This window comes from Lissotriton helveticus, chromosome 1_1, assembly GCF_964261635.1.
Source record: "Lissotriton helveticus chromosome 1_1, aLisHel1.1, whole genome shotgun sequence".
Classification (NCBI taxonomy): Eukaryota; Metazoa; Chordata; class Amphibia; order Caudata; family Salamandridae; genus Lissotriton; species Lissotriton helveticus.
In genome coordinates this window covers 376748696-376763658 of record NC_136057.1, presented here as the reverse complement: position 1 = coordinate 376763658, position 14963 = coordinate 376748696, and the positions used below count along the sequence as shown (strand labels likewise).

The 14963-nt window shown below is 41.3% G+C and overlaps 1 protein-coding gene across 1 annotated transcript in view; it reads left to right on the top strand.

Annotated features, from left to right (window-relative positions):
* CCDC77 (coiled-coil domain containing 77) overlaps nucleotides 1-14963 on the top strand; it is a 280750-nt gene that overhangs the window by 17714 nt on the left and 248073 nt on the right. The window contains exon 3 of the mRNA XM_078673707.1: nucleotides 5369-5585. Within this exon, the coding sequence (XP_078529833.1) occupies nucleotides 5369-5585 (217 nt within the window). The remainder of the gene's footprint in view (nucleotides 1-5368; nucleotides 5586-14963) is intronic.

The following is a 14963-nucleotide window of genomic DNA, read 5'->3' as shown; positions in this document are numbered from 1 at the left end:
GACAAAAAGAGACAAACAATGTATTTGTACCACTGTTTCAAGAGATAACCTTAACAAGGTTCTCGTTTTTGCATGGATATGGTCCCAAAAAGTGACCGTATTGCAATAAGTGACCCCTCTCACCTTACTCGGTGCCAATTCGAGGCAAATTAACTTGAGACATGTAAAAATGCAAAGGAATAATAATGTTCACCGAGTTGTCCTTTGTGTTGAATTCATTCCTTTCACCAGAAGCAAGGCTGAACTACACTGCCAGGGAAAGTGTTGGCTTTAACTAGAGGTGTCCTGGTGCATCCACTATTTGTTTTTTCAGAACTGCCCAATCACTGTGTAAGCGGCCCTGCCTAGCTTTGTGTTGCTTTTTTCACATTGGCATGCATGTTAATTATCTGTGATCCCATTAAGTAAGTCCTCATTTTTCACCTGCTTAAATGTTTCCCATTGATGTAACCTGCCAATGTTCCTACAACACTGTAGTATTCATATACAGTAGGACTGCATCATCAGCTTAGTGTACACTAAACATTTTTCCCCTCCCAGCCTCAGTAGAAATCGTCATCTGGGACCTCTAGATTAAGACATTTGCAGATTAAATTGAACCGAAGCCAATGTACATCCTTTTTCCAGGTGCCTTGTAACAGGAATTGTCTTGTTTTTAGTAACCATCGCTCATTTGTTTGGCTAGTGCAGTTCTACTTGTATTGTGTAAGGAAGCCCTCTTGGGCCTTTTAGCCTTTTAGTTTAGTTAATAGTTGGTCTTGGTTGCTTACCCTTGTTACAGGCAGTCTTCAAATCCACGTATGCCATGACGTTTAGGCTGCAGCTCTACGAAAACGTATCTGCATTTAGGGCTGCCTGCCATATGCCTGAATCTAATCTTCCATGAGCCCAGGAAACCCCTCACCAAGAAAATGTCCCATTTGGCTAAGCATAGCAAGCACATGATCATTCCATGGATCATCAGTGGGCCTCTTTGGACAGAAATCAATATTGAATTTCTCTATTCATTTGGAGGAATGATGGCGAATAAGCGTTTCCCTTAACCTCCCTCTGTGTCTTCATAATGTGTTAGTTGCCAACCTATGTTGTGCCCCTCAATATCAACCTCCCCTTCCCAACCTAAGTGCTAGTGCATTCTGTCCTCTCTCTATCTCTCTCTCTTTCTCTCATCATCTTCCCTCTCGTTCCAGTCTTAAAATGCAGCAGCTCAGCCAGCAGCCTTATATACGACGGATCTTTATTCTTGCCAGTGGTGTATTCTATAATGTTGATTCTTTTTGCTAGCCTGTCCCTTGTCAACATACCCTGCACTCGTGCTGTTGTTGGTGTACAGTGTCCTGCACGTTCAAGGTTGCACACAATAGAAGAAAGTATAAATAAATACATAAGGCATCTGTTCAGCTGGCCATTGAAACCTTTTGTTTCTTGAATCAGATTTAAAACTGAAGTTCATTGACCATAACTACGTCAAGGGCCACCACAAAATTTGGGTGGGGTTAGCTAGTACATTTCTGACATCCGTAGGCAACCCCTAACCTTTTCCTTTTCTTTTGCTTTCCATCTTTAAGGATGTTTTAATACCGCCTTTCTGTATTGCCTCGACCATTACCGCTATTGGTGCTTAAATGTACTTGTCTTTGTTTTTAATGGTTCTAGAAATGCTGCTCGCTTTATATTTCTTTCTTCTTGTTGCACTTGATGACCAGTAACTGAGCACTTCATTATCAAAGCATTTTGCTATCGCACATCCTAAAGACCTGGGTGTGATAAGATAATTAGGAGATGCAGAAGCTGATGTATATGGTTACTGCTTTACACCCTTACTTTCAGCTACTCCTCCAATGAGTGCTATCAACGTATGGTCTTGCTAAAACTATCTCGCAGTATTAATCCACACCTAGGCCATTGTAGATTATATGCAGGCAAATATTCTACAGGTACTGAATCATTTTATATCAAGGTCTCAATAAGTAGTAGTATGAGGAGGCAGAATATCCACCATTAGAGTAAACCGTTAGGATCGGTAGCATTGTACTGCAGAGGTTAAGTTTGCTTCTTGAAACTTACCAATGGATAAAAGGAGATGGAGGATTGAGCTTTTATAGATTTATTTATTTTTGCACTTTTTAATTATTTGATACGCCTGGCAAAAAGGAAAGTGACCATGAGTAAAATAGTTTGTATTCAGGTATGTAGAACCTGCATAAAGGCGCCTATATTCTTTGGCTGAGGTTCACTATATGAGCAGTGGCTATTGGGTATGACTGATCTTTTCTTCATGTGTCTTCTCAATGCTTTCCCTTCATTCCTTTTCACCTTGTCTTTATATACTTGCAGACCATTTACAGACATGAGGGTAGCAATAGTTGTGCCCTTAAGACTTTACTAGTAACCTTAGACTTATTTTCATCCAGTTTTCGTTCTGCCTCACCTTGTCAGATCGCAATAGATGGATGAGTTACAGACCAAACCATATAGCCACTCAGGTGCTGCCCCCTTTCCTATGCAGTGCTATTGGTTTGGTACTGCTCTCCCTTGGTGATGGCCAGCGTCAGATCATGTTGTAAATACCCAGCCTCTTTTAGACTGGTCAACTGTATCACTTTGGACTCTGTGTTCTCCCATCTTTCTCCAGGATTTCAGACTTGTTGGCTAGTGTTCCTTCCAACTTTTGTCTTCCCAATGTTTTTCTCTGTATTGCAGGGCTTCCTGGATTAATCTGTCCTCCACTTTAACTTGCATGTCCATCTACCGGCAACACTCTTTTTGTGTGTAATTCTACACACATGCTAGCAATGCCGCTTTCATTTGATGATGGGGAATTCTCAGCTTTAATGTTAGGGGGCTTGAGGTTACAATCAACAACCATGTGAAACAGTGCCATGCCTGAAGGTCCGAACTATAGGTGGCTAGGGATAAGGAACACGGATAAATTGATATCTTCCATTAGACCTGTCTGTGAACAGAGAAAATGTCCGAATCAGTGCTGGGAGCTGTGGTTGTCTTAAAAGGGCAACCATTTCTTGGAGTAATCAAGGACTGGATTTTGAACAAGGACTGAGAGATGCCCGATCAAATTCCGTTTGAGGAGGAACACCATATGATAGAAACATTATCTTGAGGAAACAAACAGCTTTACTTGCTGGGGTTGATGTATGGACAGTGGAGGAACAGTAAGAACACAACATGGAGGTAGTTTGTTTACAATATCTTGAAGTCAATGTGTCCAGGGTACATTAGCAGTACATTGGATCTCTCCGTGCACTTGTGAACTTGTGAGACGCGATCCTAAAAACATCAGCCCCTAGGTTTTGTTCTTGTATTTGAAAAGGTAACGTTTAACACAGTAAATGAGCTCTTCCTGGCTCTCCTAGTTCAAAATCCTGAGCGGAATTTGGCGGCAATGTATCTTGAAATACCCTCCTAATTTATGAGCAGTTTCAAACACATTTATAATATGACTGTATATTTAGTGTCAGGAGAATAAAAGATCAGACTGCTCCTGTAGTCACTACGCTGCTCTGACATTGCATCGACTCTCCATTGTGAACCACATTCTGTTGAAAGCCGTGTTTATTCACATGCCTTTTTTATTTTATTTCACATTGCTCATACTTGAATTCTTTGTAACAAGTTCTCTCATTACGTCCTGTTTGGCAATCGTTGGTCCTCCACTGCAACACTTTTCCATCTTTAGAGCAGGCAAAATGCCCTCTCCCTTTTCTTTGCCAAATGTTGGCACACTCTGCCGCTAAACCTTGCTGCCTTGAAGAACCACAGTACTCTGAAGGTCGGCTGTACTCCCAAAAGAACTTCATTCTTTAGTTCCAGACAACTCTTAGAAAGCAGTGGTCTGAGAATGTGCTCAAATAAAAGCCTTAAACACAGAGTTTCCACCAACTGAAGTTATTGCGCCATGGAGTGGTTTGATGGTCCGAAATTGGATTCATCCAAGATCATAGTGGCTTCTACTACTAAGTATTGTGTTTGATTCCAAATTAATGTGTAATCATGAGCGTTCATGGTCACGGACTAACCTTATGCATATACTAGCACTAGCCAGTCACTTCTGAGATTTTGAAGTGAAGGTTTCAGCATTGAGAACAATTTTCAACCAGACTGTTGTCTCTATCTGCCCATGGTGCTCAACGGCAGATTACAATCCTGTTCTTCTGTTTTTAAGTGCCTCGGGTTTAAATGTTGGTAAGGGCTGGGTGGTGGCAATGTCTGTTTGATACATAGCTAATGACCCTTCTGGTACATGTTCCTCAGGAACCTCTTGCAGGAAACTAGTGAGTTGTGAGACAGAAGACTGCAACTGGCAGTTGTTGTGGACAGTTGCACGCTGCTGAACTCCTTCCTCCATGAGCCAGGGTTTTATACTGCGCTGCATCTAACCCCGGTTGGCCCACGTTCTAGTTCTGGTGTTCATCTGTTGAAGTTATAGTCTATAAGCTACCTGTATGAGATTAGGACTTCATAGACTCTGGACCAGTAGTTCAATTTTAACTGGTTCCTACAGAACTGAAGACTGCGTTTTTATTTTCTTATAGGATGCCAATTTGTGTCATTATAAAAATGTTACCTCTAAATATTGAGTTTGTGCACACTTTATCTTCTTTTTTCCTAAATGGGTGTGTTGCCCACCTATTAATTTTTTTGGAAGCTGAAGAGAAGCCATTCTCTATGGTGGTAGCCAGGTGCTCTGTCCTTGAGCATGCCAGGCATATAAATGAACCACACGTTTGATTACTATAATCTACAACACTATGATTAAGCAGACGATCAATACTGAATCAAAAGAATGTAAGTGTTTGGTGGCATTTTTATGTGGACGCTGTGAAATTGGCTTTGGGGTCTTGTAGATTCATTATTTATTGAATTATCTGGAAAAGTTATTGGTTGGGGAAAATGTTCAGAGTGATATGAAAAAAAGTATATTTTGAAGGATACAGTCCATTATGGACAGTCCTGTCCGGGAGTACACACATGCCTCTGTCCAAACTAGCAGAGCTTTGTTTTTTAGTAAGCATGAGGTATGCTCGTCTGTCCTGAGTAAAAACTGCCCCAAGCAATTTCTTCTACTGAATGTATTTTAGCAGAAAGTGTGGTACTGACGGTTCAAGGATGCATGTTATTTGTGACCTGCAGGAAATACTAATGTAGTCCAAAAAAATGAACATTAGTGTTTGAAATGAAGATTACGTTTCTCCAGCTTCTGACTGGGCTGTTCTGCTCTACTGTTGCGATTGGGAGAACAGTGTGCTGAGAAGCGATTAAATCATTTCAGAAATTAACCAAGGAGGAATATGCACATTTAAAGACCTAACACTCCTAGGAAATGTCAGTCACCATTTGCATTTAACAGGTCAAGGCCATCGCGTGATTCAGGCCGGTACTGTGAGATTAAGACTCCCAAGGCTGGACCATCCACTCCCCTACCTTCGATAAATGAACGTTTGGCATACCTTCGTCCATCTCGGGAACTGCTAGAATATTACCGCAAGAAGATTGCAGAATTTGATGAGGAGCACGAAGACTTGGTGAAAAGGCTTGAAAAATACAAATCTACCTATGAGGAGCAGGTAAGACAGACTCCATTCAAGTTATATTTCCACTAATGCATTCTATTGAGTAACGGAATTGGAAATGTCTCTATTTATATACAGTTTTGGAGTTTGTTTTGAACCAGGAAAACATAGAACGTTTTCTCCTGTTAGGGAGCAGAGTTTCTGTGCTTTGTTCCTTTCAGGTTGGATTACCTTAAAGTTATTAATGTGCGTCTTGGGTATGTAAAAGTGTTTAGCCATACTTGCTACAGATCAGGCCCATTCCCCAGTATGTACAGCTCTATTTGTAAACTCTCTATTGGATCATCATTTAGTTTACAATCACGTCCTATGTTAGAATCATTAAACTAGCCCCTTCCATGCTGCAGCGATTTTTCCCCCTGTGCTGCAAAATCGCGAGTGGATGGGTTTATGACGGCCCCCAGCCGTCATCAGCACATGAGCACTGTAGTGCATGACGGATGGGGGCCGTCATCAGCATGCAAGGGGCTAGTCCAGCTTTGAAATCCTATGACTGCTACATCAGAGAGGAGCCTAGAGCCAACTGCGTCTTGTATCTCCTCCACACCCCATCAAGAAACACTTGTTTGAAATGGAAAACTATGCTTTTAATCGTTCTCATGAAATGCAACCTTCAACACCCTCTTTCATGTAAGGGCTTGTTATAAAATGGTTAGGGCGGACCAACTAAAATCAGTGCTCCTATGTTTACATCTGCCTGTACTAAGTCCTTACCATACATGCTCCCTTTTCCTCACAACGTGTGCATCTGTTAATCTGTTGCAAGAACTTGCTTTAAAAGCTACTTTTCAATAAATACAGAAAGGCTCCTAAATATTTCCATTACATAAGTGTGCCCCTCCCTGGTCTTATTGTATAGAATTTGTTATGCATTGAATGGGACTTTCACAACCTTGTTTGCCCAGAATTGTGGCATAGGGATCTTCTTAAGTGATCTTTGGATTAGAGTGTGCTAAGGAAATGTTAGCCATTGTGTGCGTAACATGACACCTTTTAACCAAGGGGGAACATGAGGTACTATGAATGTTAGCTGATCATACAGGACTCTAAAGTGTGGCTAGTTTAATGCAAGACATAGCAGAGCATGCAGTATTGTTTAAGTGTAGGATTGTGCAATGGAAAGTAACACGTTATCTAATTGAAAACAAAGGCCAAGAGGCAATCACCTCTTTTTCTGAATTTAGTAAAAAAACAAAGCATGCCTTAAAGCCCAACACAGAAGAAAACCACTTGTTCCCGAGTGGAGCAATCATTTGGGCACTAGCAGGCTTGGATTTTATTAGATTGGATAGCTTTGAGAACTGTCATTCAGTGCCTATCTGTGCTTGCTATTATACCTCTGGAACAAGGTTTCTCTGGAATTGCCTGGCTTTCATGCAGAGTAAGGGTATGTAGGGGACATTTAATTCAATATTTAGGTAGAAGAGTCAATAGGTAATTCCATGGTGACAGCCTCCAGATCAGATCCTGATTATCCTTTCTGCTAGTGCAGTCGGGAGCCCCACCCATCCCGTCACACTTACTTGTCATACGCAAGTGGTTTGAGTAACTCCAGAATGTGGAAGTGCTTGGTCACAAGGCAGGGTTACCCTGTTCCACAAAAATTTAAATCCAGCTAGGATAGTCCCGGGCAATGGTAACTAGCATGCAGTAGTCTAGAGCACTGCATGAACCACACCTGTTCATCCAGACACTCTGTTGAACTGTCTACCTTGCTCATTGTCTTGGTGCAGAGGTTCCAGCTGCTGTTGTAACATAGGATCAAGCATTTCTCCCTTTTGGAGCACGGTGGTGCAGCCTGTTGCGCTCAAAGGTTGTGGTAACTTTCTTACTTTGGTATGGGTCAGGGAACTAGGTCTCAGTTTGCTACGGTGACCCTGGGAACTGGCATTGGAGACAGAAACAAGGTTCCTGTCGTGAGTGGTCTCCATTGGGGTCCAAGTCTGACTAGCAAGTCCATTTCTTTAATCCTCCTTTGTTCCCAAGGTTGAGACCAGCTACTGCACTATAATGATGGCAGTTGAAAGGGAGCACGCCACCCAGTCAATGATTGGACAATTATGCTCCAGGAAAAAAGTGGAAGAGGTCTGCCAACTCTGTGTTGGTGCATGCTATCAAGCCTCTGTGAACCAAAGGGGGCAAGAAGTGGAGGCACTGGTCCCTCTTTGAGTTACTCTCCATACACCCGATAGCAGCTGGCCAGCACTAGAGGTGTACCATACCCAATAGCATGCAACAGTGACACATTCCTTTCAAGTCTAGCTCTTGGAAGAACAGGATTTATTTCCAGTCTTCCCAACATAACCAGAAAGCTTTTTGTGAATGGCTCATGCCAGTGGTGTCCATCTTCTATTGATTCGGTCCCCTTCAGAATGCTAAATTGCTATCCCACCTTGGAGGTAGTGCTCACCATGATGGGCTGGGAAGTTGTCTATTTGACCAGGGGTTGCTAAATTCCTCCCAGCTTTTAACTGAGACCTGAGACAAATTAGTTGGCTACAATTTGAAGTCATACAGAAAATTACTTCATTGGGAGGAGGATAGTGCGGGCAGACTATTGGCCTGGATTTTCCAGTGGGAGACTCCCTGTTGTGATATTGTCCTTCTCCTTACGGGACCCCCTTGGTGGTGAAGCACGCACCCAATGTGACATTTTGGAGGTGTTTAGGAGGCATTTAGTGCGAGTCTACACCAATCCATGTGACCTGGTATGCGGTCGCCTTGAAGGCTATTTGGCAGAAATAGAGCTCCCACAGCTAGCGGAGGTGGTGAGACTGGACACCAAACTTACCTTAGAGGAAGTCCGAGCAGCCATTGGAGCTCTTCCATTGGGAAAAACCCTGGGAATGATGGCTTTACCCCTGAATTTTATAAGACTTACACTTCTGTGGTGGTGTCCTGCTTACTTGAGGTTTATACAGAAGCTCACATTAAGAAAATACTCCCTCCCTCAATGCGAGAAGGTTCTATTGCAATGTTTTTTAAACCTGGTGCAGACCCTTCTGATCCATCCTCCTACCGTCCTATCACCATGATAAATGTTGACATGAAAATATTGTGTAAAGTTCTGGCCACCCAATTGAGCCTGGAGGTTGGTGGGCTAGTACATCCCGACCAGTGTGGATTTATAGTTGGACAGAATAAGACTAGGAATATCAGAAGATAAATGCATGTTCTGCATAAAGCAGACAGTAGAGAGGAGGACTTACCCTTGGTCTCTATAGATATCGCCGGGGCATTTGATACACTGAATTGGCGGCACCTGATGGGGGATCTTGAAGTGATGGGAATTGGCCCATGATTCTTACTCTGGGCAAGAGTGTTATATTCTGAATCTACGGCTAGAGTTCGGTTGGGTAGACGGTGGTCTGACCCTCTGGCAATTGAGACGGCACCAAACAGGGTTGCCCTTTGTCCTTAATGTTATTTGCAATGGTATTGGAACCACTGGCGCTTAGACTTCGGAAAGATATGGGGAGGTGGGGAATCTAACCACATAATTTCACTTTACGCAGATCATAGTGGTATCAATCGATCGCTCTCCGCTTCCGATAATCGAATCTGCTGTTAGAGTGTCGCAGTGAATTGCATTACCACCGATATTTTGACAGACCGGTACTCCGAGCAGCACTAGTGCGCGGCCATCTATATGTATATATGTATGTATGTATATGTATGTATGTATGTATATGTATGTATATATACGTATGTATGTATATGTATGTATATATACGTATGTATGTATATGTATATATGTGTGTATGTATGTGTGTATATATATGTATATGTATGTATGTGTATGTATATGTACGTATATATGTATATGTATATATATATATATATATCTCCAACCATAGCAGATCCCATTAAAAGAGCTGGCGCCTGGAAGTTAGTGAATTACGCTGTCTGTTGGCAGCCTGCTGACATCGTTCTGGGTACTTGCATGCTTCAAAAGTTCTTGTCAAACGCGTTTTGAGAGCGGACTGCTCTCTTCTTCAGTGGCATCAGATTTCTGCACTGAAGCGCTAATAAACATCACCTGCTTGTTGGGCGTGGCCTGACAGCTTGGCCTTCTGGTATATGAAGCCCCGAGTGGGAGCGCTTCCTGTGCAGTCTGTGAAAATAGTAAAATCCCAAGTGGGTCGAAGTCATCCAGACCCCGTAGTGCTGCCCTGCTTTCTAACTGTCAACGTGTGCAGAGAAGGCGCCAATCTGCTTTAACGTCCGCTCGCCTTCCATTCCTGGTATTCAGCGCACAGTGGCGTCGTGGCGCTGTAGACCGCTGGGGAACCCGTCCTGGCTATCCCTGTGAGATGGTCCCTACTGGGTATCTCCAAGGTGAAACCAGGCATCCCCGGCGAATGTGGGGGGCCGTTGTAGAGATGAGGCAAGCTAATGCCCAGAGTTGCAGAGTGTGATCCCTGGTTAGAGTAGGCAGCGAGGCGAGAATTATCGAGTCCGCTGACCCTGGTCCACGACCCTGCCGCGTCAGGAATTGAACCTTCGTCCCGGGCCGTTCTCTGCTTCCGGGTCTGCCGCCTCTAACCAGGGAGCCACACCACTCCACTCCATAGTTGTACTAACTATATTTCGCGCACCCGCAATCCACTGCTGATGATGTCACATATTACATCATTCACGGATGGTGCAGTGAGCTAAAAACCGGTGATGGATTAAAACCATGATCTCTTGACTTGGTAAGAGTATTCTGCATCATTCAGAAACTCTGTCCATCACCACCCCCCTTTTCCAAAATCAGTGACATCACTGATGACATCACTGATCACTTCACTGATGATATCATTCATGTGATAATACGATGCACCTCCTCACACTCTAATATAACCTTTGATACACCCAGTGTTAAATACAGACTACCATTCTTGAAACCATTGACACACCAATACCAGTTACTACATACGCACTCACTGATTCCTAGGTCTACACACACATTCACTCATTCACCCATAGAATCACTCATACGTACAGTCACTCATCAATACAACACTATCATATGCACTCATACACCTATACAGACACTCACACACTGCCACTCATCCATGGAGTTACTCACACACCTAGTCAGTCATGCAAAGAATCAATCACACTTCCATTTCCTCAACTATACAGTTATACACACACCACCTTACTTTTCAAACATATACTAACACATACTTACTCTCTTATACAATCACTGATACAAGTACACAATGATCCATATAGCCACTCGCACATTCACTGGCTCTCATGTATAGTCATTTATATATGCCAACTCTCACATGCACTGTGTTTGACATATGTACTTACTTGCACATGTAGCACTGAGATATCCATTCACTCACCAACACACCCATGCACTCAGTCAACCGCCCATATAGCTGTTTCCACATGCACTCTTGAACTCATACACCTAGTGAATCAACTGCTCACACATCTATGCACAGTCACACACCTCCCAGCCACCCACACACACACACTCAGTCTCCCATTCAAATACTTGGGCAACCAATCAATAACCCATATAGCCACTCGTATAGCTACTGATCAACACATGCAGCAGCTTACACAACAGACATACTGATGCACACATTCAGACAGTTTAGTCACTAACCCATGCATTTAGTAAGACACATTTAATCACTCACTCATACAGTCAGTCACGCACCTACTAAATCCTTCATCCAGACACTTATACATCCACTCATTCTTCAATATGTAAAACATATTTAACCTTTACAGAAACAGTCACTGGATGATGTCATCAGTGATGTCATTTGAGATGTCATCAGTGATGTCATTTGAGATGTCATCAGTGATGTCATTTGAGATGTCATCAGTGATGTCATCAGTGATGTCACTGACCATGTCATGAATGATGTAATATGTGACATCATCAGCAGTGGATTGCGGGTGCGCGAAATATAGTTAGTACAACTAACTATATAGGAGCAATTTCAATGGTTTTTTTAAATGCTAATTCCTAACTATATAAGGCCAGAAACGTATGGTTTTTTAAGTGAATTTGCAAGGTTTTTAAAATGCTAATTCCTAACTATATAAGGCCTGAAACCTATGGTTTTTTAAGTGAATATATCATATATATATATATATATATATATATATATATATATTACCTACTGGCGGTCGCCAGTAGGTATATATAGTTAGGATTTTTTTCCTATGGGATTTTTGAAAATTCTATGTCGAATAACGTTGGCGTTTGAGGACGGAATTGGCTGAAATTTTCAGGAAAATGGAACATTTTGTTTCTGAGCAGCCCCTGAAAATTTGGGGGGGTTTCGTCAAGGGGGGGGGGGGGCCGAGAAAAAAGGGGGTCCCAAAACGCGTTTTTCCCATGCAATTTTCCATAGGGCGGTTGGACTCACTTTTAGCTCGAACGGCTGAATGGATTTCCACGAAACTTGGCAAAATTGTAGATATTGTTTGCCCGATGTGCCTTTGCTAGGTCTCAATATATGTGCTCCAGTGGATTTTGATAAATTAACGTTCAAAAAAATATATATATCTGTAAGCGCACCCCGGTTAGCGCCCCGGTTCGCGTACTTGACGCGTAACGGAACTTCGCGAAGCGAAGCTGATTGGCTCTCCGGTGTCTGTCAACATTCTAAACAGTCCGGAGCGGCCGCCATCTTGTCTCTCGGTAGGATCGAGAGACCAGAGGAGGCCAAAACAAAGGGGGAAATGACCATAAGGGGGCATAGTAGATCCTCCCTGACCCCCTAGGTTTGATGTGGAGGCTTTAAAAGGGCCCCGCGGGGCAAAAAATAAATACATTTTTTTTTTCGGTTCTTTTGCGTGGGGAGCACCCGGTACGCGCACCGGGAAGCGGTCCGGGAGCGTACTATGAGGAAAAAAGAATGATAGACTTTTCAAATATTGTATGTTTATTGATTGTTCGTTTTGTTGTTTTTTTTATTTTTGTGATTGTTTTTCAAAATTTAATAGAACGTCTAACATTTGACTGTCCGAAATGTCGTCATTTTCAGTGAACATAACTTCCAACATTTGAGTGTCCGAAATGTCCTTATTTTGAGTGAACATAACTTGCAACATGTCCTCATTTTGAAGGAGGAAATCTACAGATTGTACACATTGTAGTAGTTCATGGTCCTGTGATTCATCCATGAATTCAATGTCATTTGGTTCAATGTTTTCTTGATCGGTCTCTTCAAGGACAATTTCAAATGACCCTTTTTGTTCTCCTTCCATTTTGCCTGAAATTTGCATAAAAAATATATATATCAGTAGAGATAGGGCACTGTTGGGATTAATTTAACAGTGAATTTATCTTTGGGCAGTGTATAGTATCAGACTGGTAGTAGAAATATAAAAATGTGTATGTGATGAAACCTTGGTAAATTCATAATTATACAAGACAAGCCTAAATCCATCCATAACTATAACAGAAAAGTCTATCTAAATCTATAACTATTACAGAGGGATAGTATATAACTATCAGAAAAAGTTTTCCATATTAACTTAAAGTGCACAATATACTTTAGTTTTCAAAATAACATCTTACCTTTTAAAAACAAGTTTAAGTTTCCAGTGAAAATGCTCTTGCAATGTACTTCAGGAAGTAGTAGTCAAAATGGCTGTGTTTCTCTCTCTTTCTTTATATATATTCAGGTACATAACCAATCAAATGTCAGGTAAAAAAAGTAGAAAATGAAAGTAACATTTTAATTGGTTGTCATTCCAACACTTCAGATGTGTTTTGTGAAGTAATTTACCTCAGGGTATTTAGAGAGGTCTACAGGCTAAATGGCTAAATGGAATTCCAATCAAATTTGTGAAAATGGTAGGGATTGGTATGTAGTATGAGCTGATCTATATTTGGTGAAAGTGTCTCCAGTGGTTTTTCTGTGAATTACTTTCACATTTGCAGACGAAAAAGTATCAGTACAGAACATGTTTTAGTCCAGAAAAAGAGAGCCAATTTAAATGGGAAGGAAAGGCCACTCAAAAATGTTACTGCTAGAGCAGGAGATAACTCTGTGCATGGTAGTAGAAGGAAAAATCAGTTTAGGGACATTCGTAGACGAATGTTCCGCAATAGGATAATTGGCAATTTGTTAAAAAATATTAAGAAAAGTAAACAGAAAGTGGCTTTTTATAAGAGAAAGAAAGATGTAGAGAAAGTTATTGATCAGGCTTTCCAAATTAAGCGAAAGTTATTTATTTTGATAATCAATAGAATTAGGAAACTAAACAAGGCAATTTATGATTTCAAATCAAATAGTAGATGGAAGAGAACAGTTAATCGTAGTAATTTCTGTGAAGTGTTTTCAGGAGAATGGATGCATAGTTCAAGTTGTGAGGCATTTTTTAATGAGGAGAGTTATTTCCAGGATAATGATTTGGTGCATGCAGTTGACACCAGTGGTCGAGCATATGAGGTGAAAGATGGATGTGTGGTTGAAAAAGAAAAACTTGTGACAACAGAGGCAGAAGAGGTGTTAGGTGATGAAGTTTTAGGGAGACGTCCTAAGGGTCCAGTGTACACCTGGAAGTGTAGTAGTATTTGCAGTGTGCGACAGGAATCAATTGATTTGTTTTGTAATTTCTTACGTACATATAGTAAGAAAAGTCTGAAACAAAAAATTAAGTTGTTGCAAGACTTAGATCCTTGCAGATTGAGAGAACTGACAGGTTTGCATGGTCATTCATTGGCTTGTCTTTCCTGGAGAGTATGCCAAAGTGTTTTTCATCATTTCAGGATGCTAGCAGTGCATCATAATAAAGTGAGGAAATTAGTTAGAATGTTGTATTATGCTAAGAGTCCAGCAATTATGCTTAAACAATTGTGCACTGCTCTTTTGCTTGGTTCAGAAGTAGATGTGAAGAATATTTGTGCAGAAATTGAGTTTTGTTACTTTGCAAGTAAAGAGGAGAATGTTGAAATTGACCCAGAAGAAGGTAATGTGGAAGAGAGTGTACAGATTTCCAGTACAGATAATTTTCAGAAGGAAATTGCCACGTTTCAGGTGAAATCAAGTGAGAGGCCTAATTTCACTTGTGTGTGTTGTCGACGCACTTATTATAAGAATCAGACTAAGTTAGTGGATTTATATGCGAAAAGTGAAAGGGAAAATAATAGTGAATGGAAGGATTTTGCAACATACTTGATGGTAGAAAATTGTTTTGATTTGGGATTGGATCAACGTGTGTGTACTTATTGTTGTAACAAATTAAATCAAAACCGGATGCCTGCTAGAGCGGTTCATAATAATCTGGAATTGGTTGAGATTCCTTCTGAATTGAAGGATTTAAATACTTATGAATCTATTTTGATTCAAAGTGTCCATCCCTTTCAGGCTATTGTACGAATGGAGCCAAAGACAGGGAAAT